General features: G+C 56.8%; 2 protein-coding genes across 5 annotated transcripts; both read right to left on the bottom strand.

The window, feature by feature from the left end:
• Window positions 1–517: 517 nt before the first annotated feature.
• On the bottom strand, window positions 518–4,494 carry TRIP6 (thyroid hormone receptor interactor 6). 2 transcript variants are annotated; one of them, XM_081257214.1, is made up of 9 exons: window positions 4,226–4,494; window positions 3,809–3,936; window positions 3,593–3,718; window positions 2,914–3,300; window positions 2,507–2,600; window positions 2,219–2,388; window positions 1,297–1,475; window positions 903–1,023; window positions 518–788 (listed from the first exon to the last, which is right to left on the bottom strand). In XM_081257214.1, exons 1-9 carry the CDS (start codon window positions 4,332–4,334, stop codon window positions 657–659), a joined length of 1,446 nt encoding a protein of 481 aa, XP_081113340.1. In that variant the 5' UTR covers window positions 4,335–4,494; the 3' UTR covers window positions 518–656. The 2 variants fall into 2 exon arrangements, with proteins under 2 accessions (XP_081113340.1, XP_081113341.1); XM_081257215.1 differs by lacking the exon at window positions 3,593–3,718.
• A 314-nt stretch (window positions 4,495–4,808) lies between these two features.
• On the bottom strand, window positions 4,809–14,096 carry SLC12A9 (solute carrier family 12 member 9). Of its 3 annotated transcripts, none has more exons than XM_081256989.1 (14): window positions 13,973–14,096; window positions 13,004–13,226; window positions 12,712–12,846; window positions 12,109–12,240; window positions 11,387–11,695; window positions 10,577–10,684; window positions 10,343–10,454; window positions 9,614–9,771; window positions 9,423–9,505; window positions 9,108–9,232; window positions 8,773–8,965; window positions 8,429–8,603; window positions 8,059–8,205; window positions 4,809–6,104 (listed from the first exon to the last, which is right to left on the bottom strand). In XM_081256989.1, the coding sequence occupies exons 2-14, from the start codon at window positions 13,182–13,184 to the stop codon at window positions 5,212–5,214; spliced, it is 2,751 nt and encodes a 916-aa protein (XP_081113115.1). In that variant the 5' UTR covers window positions 13,185–13,226; window positions 13,973–14,096; the 3' UTR covers window positions 4,809–5,211. The 3 variants fall into 3 exon arrangements, with proteins under 3 accessions (XP_081113115.1, XP_081113116.1, XP_081113117.1); XM_081256990.1 differs by having other exon boundaries at window positions 13,977–14,096; XM_081256991.1 differs by lacking the exon at window positions 13,004–13,226.
• Between the last annotated feature and the right edge of the window lie 9,560 nt (window positions 14,097–23,656).

Here is a 23,656-nt window from a genome sequence, read left to right as displayed (position 1 = left end):
TTGATAGGATCGGTTATACGTTTAGGGCCTGACCACCAAGCAGGATCTGGGTTGCCCCAGATTAAATGCACCGCCCCCCCTCCCTTGTTCAGTGAGTTGAGTATGAAGACTTGTTTAGAATAGGAAATGCTGCCTCCCTTGCACATGCTGCAGCCTTGCTCCCAGCGCTGAGAGGAGGGTGTCTTTACAGAAACTACATTAAAAAGAGTGTACAGTGGAGTTGCAAAAAAACTGGCCCAGGACTAAGAAGACCCTTCTGAACTTGGTTCTGCCATTTGGGAGCGATCGATGTAAGCTGAAGAAGTCACTTTTTTTTTTGGCCATGCTGCTCAGCATGAGGGAATCTTAGTTCCCCGACCAGGAATCAAACCTGTGCCCCCTGCAGTGGAAGCTCAGAGTCCTAACCACTGGACCACCAGGGAAGTCCCAGGAAGCCACTTAGCCAAAAACGCAGGCAGTCACAACAACCATGCTTGTGTTCTGCTGTGAGAATCAGATGAGACGATAGACTTCAAAGTGTTTTACAAACTCTCGAGGGATTATTATTTCATGATTGGAGGAAGAGGAGACAGCATTTGGTGACAAAGTTATAAAGGTAGATGTCGGGGAGGGTGGTTGATGGGAAGGGAGAACACAGCAGGTGCTCCTGGGGAGACTCAGCAGTCGGTGGTGACGGTGGCTGAGAGCTCCTGGATGCGCCAAGCACTGCAAGCCTTGCACAAGATGTGCCCATCCAGCGGGTAGCAGCCCTGACACTCACCCTCAGACGAGAGCAGCAGCCCACACTCCTGTTCGGAAAGAAGCAACAGCTTTCCATCAGGCCCGGACCCCTGAGTTCCTTCTCCCTCGTGCTCAGCACCCCAGACCCCAATAACCCTTTTTCCCTTGCCCAGCCCTCCTACCTCACACTTGTAACAGCCAATGTGAAAACTGCGATCCAGAGCTACGATTCGCACAGTCTCCTCCTGACCTGGCTCAGGCATGATGGCCCCACCACACACTGAGCATCTTGGAGCAAACTTCCTGGGGTGGAAGGGAACCAAGGAGGCTGTCAAGCCCCAGGGTTAGAGGGAACTAACAACAGAGCCCAGAGAAGGTGGGATGCAGGAGGGAACGGGAGAGGCCAGAGGTAGGTAGGGTCTTGGATCTTAGGGAAAGAGAGTGATTTTAACGAGAAGGAGGCATGGCCAGGGGTGTGAAGCAGGAGCGGCTGGTACCGGGATATGAAGGAGAGATGAGGAAGATGGGAAAGGCCAGGCCAGACATCCTGAGACAAAAGGTGGGGACCCTGCTGACCTGTGGAAGTCCTCAATGCAGTGGATCTGGCTGGTGGCATCCACAGTGAAAGGGATGCCGTCGAGGCCTCGGTGGCACACCACACAGGTGAAGCAGCCAGGGTGGTAGGCCTTCCCCATAGCCCGCAGAATCCGGTCCAGGATGGGCTGGGAGCACGTGGAGCACTTCTCCAGGGTGGCCTGTCGGGAAGGAGGGCAGGAAAGTCGGGGGCTGGGGAGACCCACGGCAGCCCTTACAGGCATCCTGCCAGCCTACCCATCTGTTTCTGTAGCCCCCTGCATGTGATTCAGTGAAAGGTGGCCTTGAACAGATCTGAGTACAAGCCCCAGCACTGCAGCTTCCTGGACAAATTTAACCTCTCTGAACTTCAGTTTCCTTCATTAGTAATATCTGCCTCACATTCCCTTAAATCTAAAATAAATGCCTCGGGACTTCCCTGGTGGTCCAGTGGTTAAGTATCCGCCTTCCAATACAGGGGACGCGGGTTCGATCCCTGGTCGGGGAACTAAGATCCCACATGCTGTGGGGCAACTAATCCCATGCGCCACAACTAGAGAGGCTGCGTGCCGCAAACTACAGAGCCCACGCACCTTGGAGCCCGAGAGCCACAACTGGAGGAGAGAAAACCCGTGCGCCACAACGAAGAGCCCGTGTGGCGCAACGAAAGATCCCACGTGCCGCAACTAAGATCCGATGCAGCCAAAAGAATCTTTAATTGAAATTAAAATAAAATAAATGCCTCACACGTATGAGGGAATATCGTCCTTCCTCTCCAGCAGCCAGTGTATCGCTACTGACTTCATTCATCTCCTCTTGTGTATCAGTTTTAGTCCCCCTGCTTCAAGCCCTATTCCTCTCTGGGGCTCGGATATGGAGTTCCCATCTCGGACTGGAAACCGCCCCCCCAGCCCCAACCACTCACCACATAGCAACTCTCACAATATGCCCTCCTCTCCACGGCGTAGAAATGCTGGCCCCGGAGCTGGGCCCGGCACGTAGAACACACAAAGCAGCCAACGTGAAAGACGCGGTCCAGGGCCACGACCCCGGCCCCATCCCCGACCACATCTTCTCCGCAACCACCACACCGGCCTGGGGATGGGGAGGGAGAGGGTCAATCTGCACAGGCTGGGAAGCTGGATCCACGGGCCTTCTGACTCTCCAGCCCCACCTCCCCTTTCCAGTCCTGCCCGGGGGTCAGCTCACCCACCAAAGTACTCCCCGCTGGGTGGGTGGTTCATGTCATGCACCAGCTTCTTGGTCAGCCTCTCAAGCTCCTCCTCCGGAGGCTGGCTCAGGGGGACCTGGGAGGTGAGAATCAGGGGCTTGGCCCAACCTCTAGCTCCTGATGCTGTCACTGAGGGTGACCAGGCAATTCTACCCAGAGAGTTCATCGGAGAACATCCCAGCTCAGGGGCCAGGGGTGCCCCTGCAGGAGCCAGTGTGCAGATCTAGACCCCTTCCTCCTTTATTTCCTGACCTGCCCCCACCCCCAGAGGATCCAGAGCTCCAGCGCCCCAGACCTCTGACAACCGGGACGTGAACCACCCCCACACCCCAACCGGTCGGCGTCCAGTTGTCTTTGAAGACCCCAAATCCCAGTGCCCGGGGGCTTACCTGGGACCCATACCCGCCTCCTCTTCCTCCGGCAGAGCTGGAGACCCCAGCAGCCTCTTCTTTGCCCCCCGGCCCTGGCTCGCGGTGGCTCCTATAGCCAGCCCCCCAGACTTCACCTCGGCCTGGGAGAGGAAAGTGGGGCCCCGGGAGGGGCCCAGAGGCCTGAGAGGCCCCCCGCCTGGGGGGGCCACAGCCCCTCACTGGTTGTGCCACCTTCACTTGCACAGGGAAGGCAGGGCCGGCGGGGGTGCTGGCCGTAGCATAGGAGGCTGGAGTGGGGCCCCCATAGGGGGATGCTGGGAGCGGCGGGGGAGGAACACCCCCTCCATTCGGCTTCAGGGAGCCTGAGCCTGAGCGGTAGGCAGGGGGCTGAGGGGGCTCGTAAGCCTGGGGAGAAACGCAGACCAGAAGGAGTGAGCTGGGCCCATTCTAGGACACACATCTGTAGAACCCCCTACCCCATGTGGCACCCAGGCAAGCAATGGTTTTGACAAGGGGCCTCCCTCAAGTGGTTGACAACCTGGTGAGTCTTGGTGACCCAGCTTCCTCCACGCTGGTGTGGGCATCACTCACACAGAGTGGGAGATCAGGTGAGAATTCAGAGTAGGGACCAGGCTGGGGGGGGGGGAGGGGCACGGGACAAGGACCGGAAGGGACAGGGGCAGGACAGGGGAGTCACCTGCCGGTCAGGCCGCCTTGGGGCGTGACCTCGACCCCCGTCCAACTCAGCCAGCATGCTGGTCAGGGAATCTATCTCAGCATCCAGACTTCCTGGGCGCAAGCCCCCCCTGTCTGCGGGGAGCCCCTGGGGATGGAGCAAAAGCAGGGAGAAAGCAAATCACACGGTCTCCTCTCCTGCCCTAAGCCCCCCCACCCCCCCAATCCCCGTGCTCACCTGCGAGCGCTGGGGTGCTCCATGGCACCCCACCCAGGCCAGCCCCCGATCCTCCGGTCCCCCAGGGGCCTGGTAACACTGCTCAGATGGGAGGGGGCAAAAATTGACCCTGGGGTGGGGCTGGAGTGCTGGGTTGAGGGAAGAGAGAGTGAAGGTGGGGTTGGGGAAGGAGAGGGTGACACTTGTGGACGCCGCCGTCTTGGGTCCTCTTCTCCCCTCCCCCACGCCCCCACCCCCGCACCTGGGGTCCGCGGATGGGGCAGGAGGCAGGGATGGCCGCGAGGGGGCAGGGGCGGCGGGGTCCAGCCGGGCTTGGGAAGGGGCGGCAGCGGCGGGCTCTGCGGGAGGCAGGAGCCACGGGACAGAGGTGAGCGCTGGTGGCCCGGTGGCCTCCTCGGCCGCACTGGGTTGCCTTACCTGCTCCGTGGGCCACCGGCGGCCCCGAGGCGCCTCGGGGGAGCCCTCTCCCCTGAGGGGCTCTGGCAGGCTCCGGCTGCTTCGGGGTGAGCCAGGTGGGCCCGGACATGGCCTGGAAAGGGGGACTCCAGACAGCGGTCAGGGCCCCACGGAGCCCCGGGCCTCTGACTTTGATCCCTTCTTCTGTCCCACACCTCGCTTGGGACTCCAGGAAAGAAACTTTTTCTGGCTTTTTTTTTTCCCCTTCCTCCCTAATTTTGGGGACGGCCACGCCCCCGGTGACGTCACCGCATTCCTGGGGGAGGGTCACGTGGCCCCCTAGGCCCTAAACTGCCGTCCTCCCCGAGTCGGGCCCCCTCCTGCGAGCAGGGGGGGCTTTCCTCGGGAGCCTGAGTCTGGGGGCTGCAGGCAGCCTCCATCTCCACCAGCTTCCCCCAGGCCCGGAGCCCCGGGTCCCGCACGTGGCCCCCTCGCCGCTGGGACGCTCCAGCGCCCCTCTTTCCCCATCCCCCATACAGATTTCTCCCTTTCCGTCCCAGCTACCCGCCCCGCTCCAGAAACGCCCGGCAAACGCGTAGTGTTTTGATCTTTTATTCACGTTCGGCAGTTAGAAAAATAAAACAGAACAAAAACATCAAAAGCCCAGTGGTCGGGGAGTCTGTTGGGCGAGGTGGGGAGACTGAGGTAGCCTAGAGTCACAAGTGGAGACCCAGCCCCCGTCAAGGCACGGGTGAAGGGAGGGAGGCCAGCGGGGGAGGGAGCCCTCCCCCGTGGTGGCGGGGACAGCCGCCCTGCGTTAGTTAGTGCATCGGGGCCCCTCTCCCAGAGACCGAGAGATGCCAGAGACCAGGATCCCCTAATACCTCCACCAGGGTCCGAGTCCCATGTGCCAGGCGGGTGGAAGGCGGCCCTTCCCCTCCTCACCCCGTAATCAGCGTGGGCCACCCGATTACGATTACCTGGACACTCTCTACTTGGAATGGGCATCAGAGATCAGTGCAAGTGACAGGGGTGACGCCATGAATGAGCAGCGTGGGGCCCAGATCGCGGCTCAGAATTTCCAGCAGCGCCAGGTAGCGAGGATAGCGAGCAGGGTCAGCAGGTGGCCGAGGCAGGTACAGGAAGGTCAGAGCGGTGGCGGGCCCCTCCTCGCCATCCCCACCCTCAGGGCCTCCAGGCCCCCCTCCTCTGCCGCGCCCCTGCTGGGCCCGAACCAGGGCGTTGGCACTATATGCCAGGGCCTCTGCCTCGGCGTCTCCCCGCCTGCCGTTGACGAAGTCCCCTTCCTCCTCCTCCTCAGGCTCCTGGGACGACGCAGACCCCTCGCCCCACACCACCTCCTGCACCTGGGCCCGGATCCTCAGCTGGCTCAGCAGTGCCCGCAGCCGCCCCTCGGCTGCCCCTGGCGCCTCGCGAGGCCCCAGGCACAAGAAGATCCGCAGGCGGGCACTGTGCCAAGCAGGCACCATGCCCAAGATGGTTGCCATCTGCAGCAGGAAGAGGCCGCAGACATCCACGTAGCCGGGCCCGCCCCGGGGCCGCAGCAGGTTGAGGGGCCACACGTCCACATGATGCAGCTGAGAGGTGCCCCCCGATCCCCGGTTTAGACGCTCGGGGGGCAGGGCTCCACAGGCCCGGGCCAGAACCACATTCTTGTTCATCTTCAGGGCGTCTGCCACTGTGGCCACGTAGTCCTGGGGACTGAGAGCCCGGGGGCTTCCTGGAGCCCGGGGTGGAGGGAACAGGGTGCTCAGGGCTGGGGACCCGCCCTCCTGGGTGCCATCCGCAGGCTCAGAGAAAGCTGGGTCCGTCAGGAAGTGGTCCTGGGGTGCAGCATCATCGTAGAAACCCAGGACCAGCGTGTTGGGCTTCATGCCACCTGGGGTAGGCAGGAAGGAACCCACAGGAATCAGTCATGGCTGAGTTCACACTATGCTAATAGGTGTCCACTCCCACCCGCTGACAGCAACGTGTGTCAGCCATCAGGTATGACATGTGCATTGTGCTTGGCCTCTTAAGGCAACATTATGCACATTTGCATAATGACTTTTAGTTTTCCCAAACACTTTCACATGCATTTATTTATCTCCATGACTAATCTCCCCCATTTAAATAGGCAAAGTTCGCCTTAGGATTCTTCTAACTAAGAAGCACTTCCGTTCCGGGGCAGTAGGATGTATTCACCCTGGGCTTCAACGCCTTTTTCATGATAGGAGATACAAGTCTGACTCCACTGGCAGATGGGACCCCCTGATTAGTCAAGCTCATGGCCTCAATCCCCAGGGAAACAGCGCTCAGACCCTGCTAGGGGAGGATGAGAACTCAGGGCTGGGGCTGCACAATCTATGACTGCAAAGCCCTAACGACAGCGTGTCCAAAGCACTGTCCCCTGTGAGCCACCATCTGCACGCTGACTGGAGCCCCCAACCTGTTGAAAGCACTTTGTGTTTTAACTCATCTGATCCTTGAAGCAACAGTATGAGGTAGGGACTATTACTCACCCTCTTTTACAGATAAGGAACCTGAGACCCAGAGAGGTGAAGTCACTTGCCCAAAGGCTCATGGCTGATACACACTGGGGCCAGCAAGTGAACACGAGGTACCCAGCACCAGAGCCCATTCTCTGAGCCACTAAGCTGGTGGTGCACCAACCACAAAGTCCCCAGTCCCTGCTGACAGCTCCTGGGTTTTAGTATCTGAACAACGAATATGGAATCAGATAATTTCCCCTGTACCAGGGCTGAGTTTACAGGAAGACTCAGACCTCCTCTAAGACCCCTTCTCACGGGACAAAAGGTGTACTCAAAATCTGCCAGTAAATCAAATTCTCCATGCTGGGCGATTAACCACTTAAAGGAAACCTTTTCCTTTTCATCTGAATCATTTTCTGCAGGATGAACTGCGTGAAAGGAGTGGTCTCTTGGTCCAGAGACCAAGGGTCTCTCCCCAACAAAAGGTGGGGCTGGGGAGAGACAAGCCCTCAGATGCTCCAGGTTCTAGTTATAACATGCTTGATAACACCCCTAAAACACCTTGGCAGGTGGGAACTCCAGCTGATCTTGCAAATTAAACTAGTCACGCCCCCTCCTGAGCATTTTCCGGGGTTCTGATTGACTCCGACCAGGGCAATGTCCAACACTTGAACTTTAGCCAGATTGTAAGTGGAGCAGGAAGCAAGCACTCAGAGAGGGCATAGACGCCAGTCCCGGGGTTGAGAAAGATGGAGGCGCTGAGCAGCGATTTGAAGGAAGCTGGGGAGCTGGGCTGGAGGCCTTGGCACGAAGACACAGTCACGGAGCTGGGACCATTCCACTCCATGCGACAGCATCAGACCCACACACCCTTGGCATCCTTTGTAGTCTCTGGGGGCCACATTACACGGCCCCCTACTTCTCTGCTGCTCTCAAGGCCCAGCTGAGATACCATCTCATCACAAAACCTCTGCCGGCCACATCGGTGACAGTGGTCTTCCTCTCTCTGAACTCTGGTGGTTAGAAAGCATCTACCCTAGATTTGATGGGGCAGCCCCACCTCAAATACTTCTCCCACTGCCCCCTGAAAGACAACAGGCTCTTCAGAGCCTGTGCCCCAAGCATGGGTCAGAAAGAAAACAAACAAACGGTGTTGCTCCATCTCTAGTCCTTAAGGCATCACCTTGGAGACCTTATCACTCACTGTCTTTTATCTTTGAGAACCAAGTCCTGTCTGCACTAGACTGTGGGTGTGGAGTTTTGGAGTTTGCAATCTGTGGTTGACTCTCTGGGGGAGGGGAGCAGAGATTGAGAGGGGCCACGGAGTGGGGGGCCGAGGGCACCCGGAGAGGAGCAGCTCACCAAGACCTGAGATCCGCAGCAGGTGCTGAGCCCCCTGGCGCACGGAGGGCGAGAGGGTGAGGTCCACGAAGGCCTTCACTTGGGCCCGGTCCACCAGGCTCAGCCACGCCCCGTACTGCGGCTGCACGGGGTCCGAGGGCAGGGAGTCTGCAGAGGAGGCAGGCAGCCCATGTGGGCCAGATTCACGTACTTTCTCCTAGAGTCCAAGTCCACGTGGGCAGAAAAGAAAGGTCTGGGCAGGGGTATGGCTGGTAGGGAGGGTCATCTGGGAAGAAGCACGAGGCCTCTGGGGCACAAAGAACACAAAGAGCTTCTGGGAACGGGAGGGAGAGAGAGGTCGGGGCGGAGGGGTGAGTGGAGGGCAACTGACCGAGGTCTCCCAGGGTGACATGGCCCAGCACATAGAGGCCCCCTTTCTTGAGCTGGTTGGCCAACCGCAGCAGAGGCAGCGCGCCCCGAGGGTTCCCCACCAGCAGCAGCAGCTGCGGCCGCCAGAACTTCACGTGGTCCTTCCGGACGTCCAGCCTGAGCAGGTACTTCCGCACCTGGGGACCAGGTGAGGTGACAGGAGGAAGGGCTCCGGGGCGCGGCGCCCATTCACCACCTGGGCCGGAACCAGCGCAGGCAGCCAGGGGAAGAGGAGGCCTCCTCCGGGCGTGGGCGTTCCCGTCCCAGCCCCTCCCCTCCCCTCCCCCCTCCCCCAGCTCCCCCCACCTGATGGAAAAGCAGGGCCTGGCTGACGTAACCCCAGCTGCTGGGGCCTCCTCGAGCCGTGAGCAGGGCAGAAAGCAGGCCCATGAGAAGCAGGGAGCCGCCGGCGGCCCCGGGGCTGATGAGGAACATCATGAGCCCGCAGGAGGCCACGCCCAGCAAGCAGGTGTGCCAGGAGAAGAGGCTGAAGGCGGGGCTGGGGACAGAGAGGGAAGGACGCTCAGGGCTGCCCCGACCGCGAGCCGCTCCACTCCATCCCCAGCCTCTGCCCGCTTGGTCCCAGGCCTTCCCATTCCTCCCTCTCTTTCTCTGAGGACACAGGCATCTCCTTCGCTCACCGGAAGTTGGGGGCCGAGGCCCACTCGAGGCTCAGGCAGGACAGGTCCACGGCAGCATAGGCCACCAAGTAGAAGACAGTGACCACAGCGGCCAGCGTGTTCAGTTTCCCAGCCAGGAGCACCAGCTGGACAAGGACCAAGAGGCTGGGCGTTCATCCAACGCGCCCCGCTCCCCCATCAAACGCCAACACATCCTGCCTTTTCAGGCACGTCTCCCAGTGCGCGTCTGACCTTTCCTGGTCCCGCGAGTGTAACGGGGGGTGCGGGGCTTACGGTGAGGGTGAGGGTGAGGGCAGCTTGAAGAGGAAAGCTTACCTGCACTAGGCCCCAAGAATACAGCACGGCTCCCCAGGGGTTCCCCCCTTGGGATATAACCTTAGCTGGCGCCAGGATCACTCCTGTGCAAACGGAAATGCAGCAGACACATCAGCCTGGGCCAAGGGGGGGACCGAGACAGACACGGGAGGGTGCGCTCAGAGCCGGGCACGAGGCAGGGAACAGCGCACCAAAGAGGTTGTCCTGGGCCAGGGCGTGGAGGATGCGGGAGGCGCCAATGAGGGAGCTCATGGAGGCTGAGAGCGATGTGGCATAGATACCGGTCAGCACCAGCGGGGGCCACAGGCTGATGGCTTGGAAGAACCCATAGTCCTCCTGCAGCAGGATCCTACAGGGAAGGAAAGGAGGAGGACGCAGATGATAAATGTGCATCCACCCTAGGGGCCTGGTGAGAACAGTTCTCACAACACTGGCTGAGGTTAAGCACTGGGTATTCTGAGCTGACCCCAGCCCTGATCTCAAAGACCGTATTAATAGATCAAGTGTGCCCAGGGGTTAGACTTGGCATTCACTGGTTGTCGTTGGGCTGCTTTGGATTTAATCACAGGGTGGACATTCCCAACAGTACGTGCACAAGAAGCCAAATATTTATGGAAATACAAATTGACTAGAAAGCTGTTCCCCACCCCACCCCCAAACCAAGTACTTACAATAGTACCAGGCACAAAGCAAATGCTGGCTTCGGGTTGGCTGTTACTATGTAGCCAGCCCTCTGCATCCGGGGCAGCAGCTCTAACTCTCTCCCAGTGGGAGGAACAGTCCCCATTTTCTCCACACCGCCCAACAGCTTGGGTATCTGCCCCCCGCCCGCCCCGGCCCGTGCTTCCCTTGGTGATCCAGGTGTGACAACACCTCCACTCCACCCCCTCAAGGACCAGGCTCACCCCCTCCCCAGGCACCTGTCACAGGTGAAGCTGGAGAGGAAGAAAAGCAGGATGTAGATGAAGAAAGTATAGGCAACGGCAACAATCGTGCCCAGAGGAATGGCCCGGCTGGGATCCTTCAGCTCCCCTGGGGGGCAGGGAGCAGAGGGAGGGAGGTCAACCCTCCACCATGCCCTGTATCCCTGAACCCTCAGTGCCCTGTAGGGGCACAAGGTGGCAAGGCAGCCCCCCTCCCCCAAGGACTCTCACCTGACATGTTGGCCCCAGCCATGATGCCTGTGCAGCCGTTAAAAAGGACGGCAAAGACGCTAGCAAAGGTCATCGTGGCCCCCGTGGTGTAGTCCTCGGCGTAGCCAGCTGAGGAGAGGGGAATCGTCCCCAGGGAGGAGAGGGGATCAGCATCAGTCCTAGGAATACGGGCGTTTTGGCCCTGCTACCCTCTCCTCACGTTCTAAACCTCCCCCCACGGCCTCCCCACCAGCCTCACCAGCTCACCGAGACCCCAGCCCTGAGACCCCAGCCCTGACCCGTCTCTGGCCCTGGCTAAGCTGACCTCATCACCTCCTTCTCCCCATGCTCCTCCATTCCTCCCTCCAGGCCTTCATCCACGCTCTTTCCTAAGACGTCTTCCCTCCACCTCCTATCTGAATTTCCCAACCCCGCTCACGCCACCTCTAGCTCCAGCGGCCCGCGCCCTCCCGGGCCCAAACCCAGGGCTCCCTCCTCTGGACTCCTCTGTGCTTCTTGTCTACTTGAATCACATTCGGTCCTATTATGCAGTTTGTTTCCTGATGTACATCTTATCTGTCCAACTAAACAAGTTCCTCTAAGGTAGGGACTGTCGCGTGGTCACTCTCGTGCCCAGCTGGGCCAAACAGACAGCGGCCAGTACACGCCCAACAGATCTTAATCAACATGTACTGCTCGAGGTCCAGACCTCCCGCGCCTGATTTTCTCTGACATCTCTTCTCATCCAGGGATTCCAAGACCGCCCCCCCCCACACACACACACGCCCGCCCCTCGCCCTGAGAACCCCAGGGCTCCTGCACCCAGCTCACCGCCCAGATTGGCCTTCAGGGTGCTGCTGTTGAAGCCGGTGAAGTGGCCAACCTGGGGCGGCAGGGAGGAGCCGTTGGGGCCAGGCCTAGGGGTCAAGGGGATGTCCCTGGGCCTCACAGCCACAAAGCTGACCAGCACGGAGGCCAGGGAACCAGAGACCAGCAGGAATGTGAGGAAGGAGGCGCGGGCGTAGAGGCCGGCCCCCAGGGTGCAGACCCCGCCCACCAGGCCCAGCAGCAAGGAGCCATAGAGCAGGTTCCAGCCATAGCCCTGGGGTAGGACGCGGAGCCCGCTGGACCCCGTGGCATCTGTAGAGAGGAAGGAACAGAGTTAGAAAGCCAGACCCCCAAGGAGGGACCCCAACCATGACTCAAAGCAGGAAGAGACCCCATCTTTGAGAGGCCATCTTTCCCACTCCCCCGCCCAGCTATAGCCCAGCATCCTAGCCCTGCCTGGTGGGTACCACCAATCTTGCTCTGTCAACTTTAGGAGTGTTAATCTGGCCTCCCTGACTAGATGGGAAGCTCCTCATGGGCCAGGACATTCTCTCGGATGTTTGGATGTCTGCACGAGGCTGGGCACACAGCAGGAGCTCAAGAAAGTTGAGCTAAAGGACCACTATGCATCTCTCCTGGAGAGGGCTTCTCTCCCTGCCATGATCCCAGAATCCCAGACCCGGCAAATCCTCAGAGCTGCCCAGACCAGGGTGGGGAGCACAAACCAGCCCCGAAGACATCAAGCATGGCCTCCACCAGCCCCAGCAGGGAGACAGCACAGCCACAGACGTTAGCCAGGTAGAACATGAGGCCGATGCTGCCCCCGACCTCAGGCCCCAGGGTGCGACTGATCATGACTGAAAGTGGAAGCAGGGGGTGAGCGTTAAGGGAAAAGAAACTGAACTGGAGCGTGAGGAAGGGCCCGGGCACAAAGCACCATGCAGCTGGCCCTCCAGGGCTCATCTCCCTGAACACACAGGACTGTGCCCAGAGGCAGTGTGTCCCACTGCTGCCACTCCCAAGCCACGTGGCTTTGCCCAAGTCACTAATGCCCTTGAATTTCCTCGTCCATAAGATGAATACTACCTAACTGACAGGACTGTCAATTAGAACCAAAATGGCAGCTGGGAAGACACCTGCTGAACTGGAAAGTGGCACTAACGTGTCAGGTCGTGTTTGTCACCTTCGCCATACCAACCTGTCTGCTGGACATTCATTAGAACTTGTCCCCTCTTGTCCTACCCCCCAGGGGATGCAGGGAGGGGCCCTCTCCTCCTCCCCATAAGACAGAAGAGCCCAGACCCCTGTCCACCGACGTTGGAGGATACAGTAGGCTCCGCCCCCTCGCACAGCTCCATTGGTAGCGATGGCACAGACGGAGAGGACAGTGAGTGCCAGGATGAAGTAGGCAACCAGGAGCATGGCCAAAGCCTGCAGCAGCCCAGCATGGCCCACGACGAACCCTGGGACAGGAGTGGCAAAGCAGGTGGGATGGCGGCTCACCCATCGCACCCCCCACCCCACCCCAAGCCCTTCATCCACCTGCTTCTCCCAGGGCCCTTCCCCAACCTCATCCCAGTCCCACCCCCCTGAACCCCCAAGTAAACCCCTGCCACTCACCAATCCTCAAGAAGACAACTATACTGAACATGGACAGGACCGTGGGTACCACCACACCCAGGAAGGTGGAGAGCTTCCGGGCAGATGCCCCTCCAGGACCCCCGGCCCCATTGGCAGGGAAGGAAACCCCCTCCTCCCCCAGGAGCCGGTAGGCCAGCAGAGGAGAGTTCTCATTGGCCATGGTCGACAGCGGGCAGAGGAAGCCACCAATGGGTTATGAAGCCTGCAAAGAGTTTGCTGAGTGGAAGCCAGCTCTGTGGAGCCCCCCACAAAACACCTCTAATCAAACACCCAGAAGCTTCCCCAAAAAGGAAACACACACACAGACACACTCACGTTCACCAACAACTCAAACAGTTAGTGGAGAGCAGACTGGTCCCGGCCACTGGCCCAACAATGGCAGACTCTTAAGCCTCAGCAGTGGGTACCATGGCCCCTCCCAGCTCCTGAGGCCACCCCTTCCCCCGTATCCCTGAGACTAGGGATGGCAGTGGCTCTGGAAAGGTGCAAAGATCCTCCGCCTTCTTAACTAGCAGCACAAGAGGAAGCAAATCCCCCAAAAGGGAAGTGAGTGATGGGCAGGAGGCCCTCCTCACCCCCTCCTCCAGAGTCCTGAGCCGCCCCCCAAGATCCTCCATGCAATCACCTCATCCCCGGGCGATAAGAAACTTCCGAATCTTCCAAAGCCCCACCCTCCATCAACACTCTCCCTCAACCCATCTCAAACAGCCTCCTCTTTCCTTAATCTCACCAGATTCCTCCCACCCACACAGGCGTCCCCCAAACTCTACCGCCCCAACAACTCCTCGACGACCAAAACAAAAACACCGTCCGGCGACACAAGGTGGTCCTCCTCCCCGCACCGGTTCCTGCCCACTTTCTCCCGGGGCTGGTTGGAGGAGGCCGAGATTTGCTCCTCCCCGGCCAGGCGCACCCTCACCGCCCGGGTGTGGCAGGGCGTTCACTTACCCACCGGAGGACGCAGCCGCTCAGGAGTGATCCCCGAGAGCCGGAGGGTCCGTTACTGGAGGAGGGGGCGCGGGTGCCGGAAAAGACAGCTGTGGCTACCGGGATGCCAGGCCCGGAGCCTCACCCACCCCCAGCACACACGCGCTCCATTGGTCCCCGGGCCCGGCCCCGCCCCGTGGGCGAGCCCGGGGAAGCCCCGCCCCACCCGGCTCCCGCTGCCTGCGCGGCTCCCGCCCCACGTGCGACCCGGGTGCTGCCTGGGGTCGCCACTCAGACGTGCGTCTCCGGCAGGGTGTGGGCCACGGCTCTCACTGCGCCTATCACCCTGATGCAAACAGGCGCCCGCCGCGCGGGCCGGACTCCACTGGGAGCTCGGAGGCGCCCGGAGGAGACACTGCTGAAAGGGGCGTGTCGTGACGGCAGAAGGCCTCCGGCAGGTGGGCGGGGCCACAACACCTGGCCCAGGTGCGCCACCCGGAACGCGGGGCCCTGTCGGCCCACGCCTTCCGGGGTCCTACTCCTCCAGCCTCTCGGATCCTTGCAAAGCCCACCAGGTCCTGGCCTCAGCCCCCGCCCCTGCGGCGCCCTCAGCTCGCGCCCTGTCCAGCCCACTGGCTGCTCTCCTCTCTTCCGCCACCAGAGGGAGCCATTGGCCGCCGATCCGGGCGAGCCCTGGAGGCGCAAGCCGCCGTAGGTCGGATTGGTCCCCCGCCCGCTTTCGCGCCTCCCCGCAAGGTTGTCCCCTCCAGACTTTTGAACCTCTGAGAGTTAGGACCCACTCCTCACTCTTTACAGGTGCCATCAACGTCGGCACCACCTGGCAACGTTTCCTCATCTGTAAAATGGGGATTAACTAGACCCTCCCGCTTAAGGTTGCTGTGAGTGTTCAATAAACTAATAGGCACTTGAGAACAATACCGAAATGTTCAACAACTTATTTGCATACGGTACTACATGAAATATGAATAACCACTTTGTGAGGTAGATCCCGCTATGATTTCCATTTTTCACATTAGCAAATTGAAGCTTGGAGAACTTCAGTAATAATTTCCTCACTTTATAGAGTCCTTCACGGTTACACTGTCATTTGAGCCTCAGGAAATGAACACCGCTTTTCCTGCCACTGGCCTTTGGCTGTAAATTATCTGCAACCTTTCCCTAGGAGAGGAAGGGGCTCAAAGCAGCACAAATGTGGCTTTGCCAGGGAGAGTTCTCATGAGCAGTTAAACCGGCATTTTCAGTGGTCATCTGTGCTACCCACAACATGGAGCTTAGCTCCTGGGTCTCTCCAACATCCCTCCTGTCACAATTTTTTTTTTTTTTTTTTTTTTTTTTGCGGTAAGCGGACCTCTCATTGTTGTGCCTCTCCCTGTTGTGGCCTCTCCCGTTGCGGAGAACAGGCTCCGGACGCACAGGCTCAGCGGCCACGGCTCATGGGCCCAGCCGCTCCGCGGCATGTGGGATCCTCCCGGACAGGGGCACGAACCCTTGTCCCCTGCATCGGCAGGTGGACTCTCAACCACTGCGCCACCAGGGAAGCGCCCTTCTGTCACAATTTTTGGTGATTTCAACATCCACATGGGTGAGACTTCCAACACCCTGGGCTGGCAGGTGCTTAAACTCCACTTCTGCATAGATCTCACCCTCCATCCCACCCAGTGGTGATGCCTAGACTTTGTCATTACCAGTAATGTACCCTTTCCTCTTTTCATTCACCACTTCTAGTTATGCCTGTTGAGGAAAAAAAAAAAATCTGACACTTGCTAAAACAGTAAAGAAGACTTTATTCAGAGCTATTGAAATAGGTGTCAAGATGTCACAATAGGGGAGAGAGAACGGGCTCAACTCCAAATACAGCAAAAACAGCTGGGGATTTAGAGCCAACAAGCAGAATGAGGGGGTTGGTGAATGGAAAATGACTAGGAGCAAGCACCAAGCATTGGGGGATTCTAGCTAAAGGGACTTAACAGGATCCTTGCTGAAGGCCGGCCAGGGTGATCAGATATGAAGGGTGGGTGGGTTTTCTCTAAACTGAGCTAGGAAGGCCCAGCAAGGATGGGGGCTAAGGTTGAGGCCTAGTCCAGAAGAAGGTTCAGAGGAAACTGACTGAAGTTTGGTCAAGGGGAGGGTGTTTGTCATGCCCTGACCCGAACACTCCTCCACCTCACCGGAGCCTCAATCCATTGATCCTGCCCTCTGCCCACTGTCCCCCACTCACTTCCCTTCTTACCCAGCTTAAAGTTCACGGTCAGTGAAAAGCACTCCCTTGCCCCTCTCTCACTTTATTACACCTCCTGGCAAAATCACAGCCCTGGTAAATGCAACTATCCTCCCGTTCAGTCTCCTTTGCTGGTTCTTCCTCATCTCTTGTCTCAACTCCGGAGCACTCCTAGGTGTTGGAGGAACAACCAAGAGGCCACTATGGACTGGAGGCTCCACTGAGCACTGGAAGCTCAGTCCACAGACATCCTTTCACCACTTACACCCACTCCCTTGGTGATCTCATCCAATCCCCTAGTTTTAAATACCATCTCTATAACAGTGCCTCAAGGGTGTATCTACCTACAGCCCAGATCTCTACTCTGAACTTCAGACTTCCAAGAACATACTAACATCTCTGCTTGGACATCAGATGGGCAACTCAAACTTAGCATATCCAAAATCCAACGCCTGAACATACCCCCACAACCTACTCCTCTTGTGCTTGTCCCACTTGCCCAGCTGCTTAGGTCAAAAACCTTGGGGTTGTGCTTGAACACTCTCTCTTACACCCCACATCTAACCCATCAGCAGTTCCTTTGGCCTCTCTTTTTCTTTTCTTTTTTGGCCTCTACTTTTAAAATACAACCAGTATCCAACCCCAATTTACCACCCTAGTCCAAGTCACCATCATCTCTTGCCTGCATTATTGCAACAGCTCCCTGACTGGTGGCCCCCTAACTGGTGTGCCTGCTTCTGCCCTGGCCTCTACATTCTATTCTCAACAGATTAGAGTGATGCTATTAAAGCAAGTATCCATTCATCACACTTCTCTTTTCAAAACTGTCCAGTGGTTTCCCATTTTCCTCAGAGCAAAAATCAAAGTCCCTTAAGGTAACCATACTTACCTTCTGATTCACTGACTACAGTCCAGCTACCAGTTTATGCCTGCTGCCTTAGCATAAGTATTAACAGCATATCCTTCGCTCAGAAGTGACCCAGAGTGGTCTACATATTAAATGGGCACCCTACGCATGAAGCCCTACCCGATCTGCATCCTGCCCTCACCTCTGCTCATCTGCTGATCTTACCCCACAACGACCTCTGGGCTGTTCCCAAGAACGCCCTGTGGGCACACAGGGCATCAGCCTCCTTTGTCTTCTGAACTCATATATTATCTTCTTAGTGAAATCTTCTCCGCCAGTCCCATTTAATATTGAACTACACCTTCCTTCCCGTCCCACTTTCCTATTTTTTTTCTCCATAGCGCTTAACACTAATACATGTCGTTTACTTGTGTATCTTGTTCATTGACTGTCTATTCCCAACAGAAAGTTAAGCTCCACGAAACAGGAACTTGTCTTTTCTTCGCTGCTCTAGCTCCGGTACTTCTAACAGCCCCTGGCACTCGAGTGGACCTCAGGAACCATTCCCTGACGGTTCTGGGAACCATCGCGGACCGGAGTGCCTGCTCCTCACGTGACTGCATTGTCCCCGCCCCGCCCGCTGGGAAGGGAATATGGCGGCGCCCAGGGTGGCCTCAGAGAGAGGGCAAGCAAGGAGAGGGCGCCAGCTTGCTAGAGCGTCCGCGCCGCCGCCTAGTCTGCGGGTGCGTCCTGGGAAGGCGTGAATTCATAGGCTACGTGCTGGTCCTCCTCCCCACCATTTTTAAAAGAAAAGGGAATTAGCTAATCCTCAGAAACTGCTCGGGCTGGCCTGCCTACCGTCTCCCCACCGCTTGGGATTCCCGGGATCCGAGGCGTGTAGGACGAGGTTGTGGGATTCAGTATCTAGATTTTTCTCCCCTCGTGTTGGCTCCCACTTATTAGGTCACTTCGGGGTGTCCCTCCAGCCTCCAGTTCTAGGAATCCCCGAACTCACACCCGGACCGCCCCTCGGAGATAGGACGTCCAATCCCCGCCCCCGGGTGCCCCAACTCCGAGTTCAGGCCCTAAATGCTAATTCCCTGGCGATCGAGCCTCCCTACCCCCGCCGTGAGCTCCCCAGGATTAAGTCTCGTGAATCCGAACCCCCCCACCCCAGGCCCCAGGGGCAGATGAGCCCTTGGCCACCGCCCTTACAGTTTCCTGCAGACCCAGCAAACAAAAGGCTCGGGAAGAGAGGCGAGGCTGAACAGGGCGCCCTTCCTGCACGAACAGCTGATGGAGCAAAATAACCCAGGAGGGAGAGGAGGGGATGGGTGAAATTCCAGGGTTCCTGGAGGACCTCAGCGGGAGGCCAGACTCCTGGATCCTGGGAAGGGAGGGAGGGAGAACAGGAAAGCGGCGGTGGAGGGCCCGGGCCGGACCCCGGAGTTCGCTGGGCTCTACCAGATCCCAACCGCCCTGGTTGGGGGGGGATGTCAACACTGGATTTCAGGTGAGCTCTCAGGCCCCCCACGCTGGAATGGTGGGGGCTGGGAGAGGCCTGAAGGGCTGCGTCATCTCCTCTGGGCCCAGCCTACCGCCCCCTGGCCCGACCTGCTACCCTCGGTGCAGGCCCCACCCTGGCCTGGCTTCCTGCTCCTCCCCAGGCACGGAGCTTTCCCTGCCAAGCTCCACGAACTAGCCCGGGGGCTTCTGGTCCCTTCAGAACCTCGGTAGCCTAGCCCCCAGCCACGAATATTCCTTGTATTCCCGCCTAGAGCCATTGCCCCTGCCCCCATCCCTGTCAAGGATACAATGGTAAGGGAAGGGCCCTGTCCAGTGGGTGGGGGGATGCTGGCATGGAGGGGGGGCTTGGCCTCATATCCTGTCAGGCTGCCAAGGGAAGAGAGGAAACAAAAGACTTCCCCCTGCTGGGACAATGAGCCTCCCATTACCTCTCCCCCCACCCCCCGAACTACCCACCCCCAGCCCTCCCTTTAAGCTCTGGTCCCCAGCCCCCTTGCCTCCGTTCTCTCTACCTCCTTGCCTTCTGGTAGCCTTGGCCTCTGTGGTGAGCTCTGCCCTTCCCCTGCCCTCCTTCTTATCAGCTCGCACTGATGCTTGCTCCCAGTCTTGGCTGTTTCAGTCCTCTGCCACTCCATCAGTGCTCAGGGTCCCTTCCTCTTCCCCAGCACCAAGATTGGCGGCTGGCTGGGCCAGGCTCTGGTGAATGTTAGGAGCTAAATCACACCCCTTTAATCTCTAGTGGGAAGTAGGGGTCCACAAGAGAAAGGGTCCAAGGCTGAGGGAGGGAAGTGCCCTCAGCCTGGCCTGGGTGAGAGAGGAAGGAGGAAAAGGACACGTGTGTCCTACAGGTCCTTGGAGGTGGGGCTGGAAGGCTTTCCTGTATGCTGAGTGCGGCGTCAGGCCCACCTGCTGGCTACTAGCTGAGTGCATTGCACAGGTCACTTAACCTTCCGAGCCTGTCTCATTTTTAAAGTGGATATCATAATAACACCCATCTGCTAATGGGGTTCCTATGATGATTTAAATTCGATAATGCTTGTTTAGGAAAAAAAAAAGGTGAAGTAGTAAAGCTTTCCTCAGTCTTCCCAATCTCTACAGCCTCCCCCACACCCCCATTCCCACTCCCCGCAGTTTCCATCACCATCATATGCCAATAACTCCCAAACTGGTATCTCCAGCCAAAAACCTGTCTCTGAGCTGCAGACCCATTGAGCTCAGATCTAGCTCACTTCTGGCCCAGCCTGGATGGTACGCAGGGATCTGAAACGCAACATGCCCATCACCTTCCTGCCCATTTCACTAGCTCCTACCAAGCTGCCCAATCCCTCACCCTCCCAGCCAGGCTCCAGGTCCTGCCCACTCTAGCTCCTTGACATTTTTTTTTTTTTTTTTTGCGGTACGCGGGCCTCTCACTGCTGTGGCCTCTCCCATTGCGGAGCACAGGCTCCGGACACGCAGGCTCAGCGGCCATGGCTCACGGGCCCAGCTGCTCCGCAGCATGTGGGATCCTCCTGGACCGGGGCACGGACCCGTGTCCCCCGCATCGGCAGGCGTCCGCACCACCAGGGAAGCCCCCTTGACATCTTTTGAATCCTCCCCACACACACACACTCATCCATGTCAGTTCAAGCCCTCACTGACATTTGGAGAACTGCATTTGGTTTCTCTGCCTTCAACCTTGATCACTTTCAATCTATTCTCCAAAGTTGTACAAGTGGGAACAAATCTGACGATGTTGCTTCTTTGCCAAAAACCCTTCGGTTTTAAGTCTCCAGCTCATCCATTGTCACTATCCTTGCACTCCACACCCTGGCGATGTGAACGCTGGCAGCTTGAGGACAATCTCACCACATCCATGCTTTTGTACTTGCTGTTCCTTCTGCCTTGAAAGCAACCTTTCCCACCAATCTCCTCTAGGGCTCATTCAAATAGCAGCATCTTCTCCAGAAAGCTCACCTTGAACCTGCAGGCTGGATTCGTGTGCTTCCTCTGTGATCCCATAGGACCCTCTGCCTGCCACCCTTTATGCTCAACACGTAGCCTCCTGTGTTCTGTTGAGGTTTTATGGCAATTTCTACCCCTGGGCTGTCAAGTCCTAGAAGGTAGAGGATAACTGTGTTTCCAGGCCTGGTTCATAGTATTTCTTCAAAAAGTAATTATTGGGGCACTTCCCTGGCAGTCCAGTGGTTGGGACTCTGCACTTCCACTTCAGAGGGCCACGGGTTCGATCCCTGGTCAGGGAACTAAGATCCCACATGCCTTGCGGCATGGCCAAAGAAACCCCTATATATATATATATATATATATATATATATATATATATATATATATATATATACACAAAAAACATTTATTGCTGAGTAAATTAAAGAATGACTAATCAATTAGGGGATAAATAGTCCACAAATATTTATTGAGCATTTACTATGAGAAAGACTTGCATGGGACTTAAAGCAGTGAACACAATGTATGTTGCACCTGCTTTCATGAAGCTTAGAGCCACATACAAGCAAATATACAATCACTAATAAATTAAGGCATGTGTCTATTACAACTTTGCATATGATGAGTTCAGGAAGGTTTGTGGTTGTCAAAGGAGCAGTGGATTCAGGTTTTTGGGGTCCTGATGTTTTTGTTTGTTTGTTTGTTTATTTTATTTATTTGTATTTGGCTGCGTTGGGTTTTTGTTGCGGTGCGCGGGCTTCTCATTGCAGTGGTTTCTCTTGTTGCAGAGCACAGGCTCTAGGCGCCCGGGCTTCAGGAGTTGTGCCTCGCGGGCTCTGGAGCACAGGTTCAGTAGTTGTGGCGCACAGGCTTAGCTGCTCCGAGGCATGTGGGATCTTCCCGGACCAGGGCTCAAACCCCTGTCCCCTGCACCGGCAGGTGGATTCTTAACCACTGAGCCACCAGGGAAGCCCGGTCCTGATGTTTTTACAATTTGGGGGAACCCTCCTTAAGAAACCAAAAACAAAACCATGAATATAAAATTAGGTGTAAAAGTTAATGTTTAGCTAGATTGAGAAATCACAACCAGTTGCAATGTTAAGGTGATAAACACTATAAATATTACAAAATCTAGAAAAACACCGTAATATTTGTAGTTAATAGCTGCCAACACATTGCTGTAATAATTTCATGTCCTGTTTCTTAGATACGAACTCTTTGACCACCTCTTCATACAATAATGATTTTATAATATTATTTTCTATTCTCTTTGTCTCTCTTTCTCTAGTATGGCCGATTTAATTTTTTTTCTTTCATTGTTGAGAGTTTATAAAAACCTCATTGAGCTTTACAGCTTATTATTGGTACTGTCAGAATCTCTATCAAATTCCTTTCGTGTAAGAGGTGTGAGATTTGGGGCCATTTCAAACATTCTCCTCCTGTGAGTCACCTTGAAAACTGTTTAAATTGATGGCACTCATTAACCAGGGTGGTGGGTGGAGCCTGGAAGGTGAGGGGTTCCTAAATTTAAACTTGCTGAGCTCCCAGGTAAACTTAACTCTAGGCTTGACAGGGTCAGGTGGACCTTACAAGGGGGACTGGGATATGGGAAAAGGAGTGATGATTTCTACAACTGATGGTGAAAGGGGTGATTTGTTTGTTGTTTGTTTATTACATATAGAAAAAAGTCTGAACTCCAAGCCCACTCCAAACAACTGTAGCCAGGTGGATAGCAAAAAGAAAACCCTGCCAGCTGCTGGGGGAGGTGTGCTCCACACAGGCACTGCCACAGCAATATACTGATCATGGACAGGGAACAGGGATGACAGCCTCATATTTGGGCTGGGAGGACAGTGAAGTACTCTAAGTGCTCTAATAGTGAAGGAAGGAGGGCTCGAGATTTGTTTGAGTCTGTGGAGCAAGCATCAAACCAGGTAGTGACAGGGATGTTCGCCTGTGTGATGAAACTCAGTGGATACTGAATTAGCTTGCCTGCGAAGTGGTCTGAGGGTGGAGGAAATGACCTCACACCCCCAGGAGAGATCGAGGATGATTTTTGAGAATAGGAGTGAAAAATCTCAGCTATCATCTCCATCCATGGAAGAGGGAAATAATGGGATTTCCACCAGAGTATAGACCTTTGAGGTGAGGAGCCCTGTTTTACAAATCTTGCAAACTGGCACAGTGATCACCTGGCACACAGTAGATGTTCAATAAAGGTTTCATTTTATTCATTCCTTGATTGGTGTACACTAGGTATTAGGAACTGAATTACCTGCTGGGGGATGGGGGCTGATGACCTATGATGCCGGATCAACTGGGTATTTTCTTACCTGTGGTGCTTTGCTCACTCTAGCTGAGGGAGTCCTGGTGCTCAGGGGGTCAGAAATACAGGGTTTGAATCTGCGGTGAGCTAGTGAGCTGTTGTATCTCTTCACCCCTCCGGTCTCATCAGCCCCTTGCTCCACCCAGCCTCATTTCTCTGTGCACCTGGGTTTCTCTTCCATTCCGGCCATGCACCGACCCCCCCCCCACCATGATGATGAACTGCATGCCCCATCAAAGGAGACAATTCAAGCAACCAAGTGCCTGCGGGGGGGTTGAGGGCAGGGCCCAGGAGGAGACAGAATCATAACTCTTAGAGGCTAGAGAATGAGTGCAGAGTGAGAACAGGGGAAGGTGCGTTGGGAGGAGATGGATAGCCTGGAGGAAAAACTGAATAAGAAGGGATACTGGGCTTGGATCGGGGAGGGAGGAGGGAATTCTCAGCCCTGGCCTGGTCTGCCTGGCTCCAGCCAAGCTGGCTGTTTCCTGCCCCCTGTGACCCCCCCACCCCCACCCCGGAGCAGGACCCAGGCAGGGCTACGAGGAAGGGCAGGGGTGTGGGGAGCACCACTTGTGGCCGCAAGATAAGTGCGCTGGGACAAGAGGTCACTGCAGGCTTGGCCGTCCTCGCTGTGGGTTAGAGGGGCTTGGCAACCCCCCAAGCACCAAGGACTCCTCTTTCCCTCTCTCGGCTGCTCAGCTCCTCTATACTCCACTATACTCGGCCCCCCTTAAATACCTTCTGAGTCTAAGCTCTTTCCTTCCAGCTCTTCTGGGAGGAGCTGCTTTCCTGGACCCTCCCCTCTAACTGATGAGATTTGGT

The sequence above is a fragment of the Mesoplodon bidens genome (genome assembly GCF_964165515.1).
Source record: "Mesoplodon bidens genome assembly, chromosome: 15".
Lineage (NCBI taxonomy): Eukaryota > Metazoa > Chordata > Mammalia > Artiodactyla > Ziphiidae > Mesoplodon > Mesoplodon bidens.
The sequence above is the reverse complement of the archived record's forward strand: the minus strand, read 5'-3'. Positions and strand labels throughout refer to the sequence as shown.

Bases quoted from the DNA above. Each gene is read 5' to 3' on its own strand.
- TRIP6 (XM_081257214.1), bottom strand. From the start codon at position 4,334: ATGTCCGGGCCCACCTGGCTCACCCCGAAGCAGCCGGAGCCTGCCAGA. The intron at 2,389-2,506 runs GTGGGTGAGCTG...CCCCATCCCCAG, and splicing joins ACCCAGCGGGGAGTACTTTG to GCCGGTGTGGTGGTTGCGGA. The intron at 789-902 runs GTAGGAGGGCTG...CTTTCCGAACAG, and splicing joins TTGGCTGTTACAAGTGTGAG to GAGTGTGGGCTGCTGCTCTC.
- SLC12A9 (XM_081256989.1), bottom strand. From the start codon at position 13,184: ATGGCCAATGAGAACTCTCCTCTGCTGGCCTACCGGCTCCTGGGGGAG. The intron at 9,772-10,342 runs GTGCCTGGGGAG...CCTTCCCTGTAG, and splicing joins TCCAGCTTCACCTGTGACAG to GATCCTGCTGCAGGAGGACT. The intron at 9,506-9,613 runs GTGCGCTGTTCC...CCGTTTGCACAG, and splicing joins GGCCCAGGACAACCTCTTTG to GAGTGATCCTGGCGCCAGCT.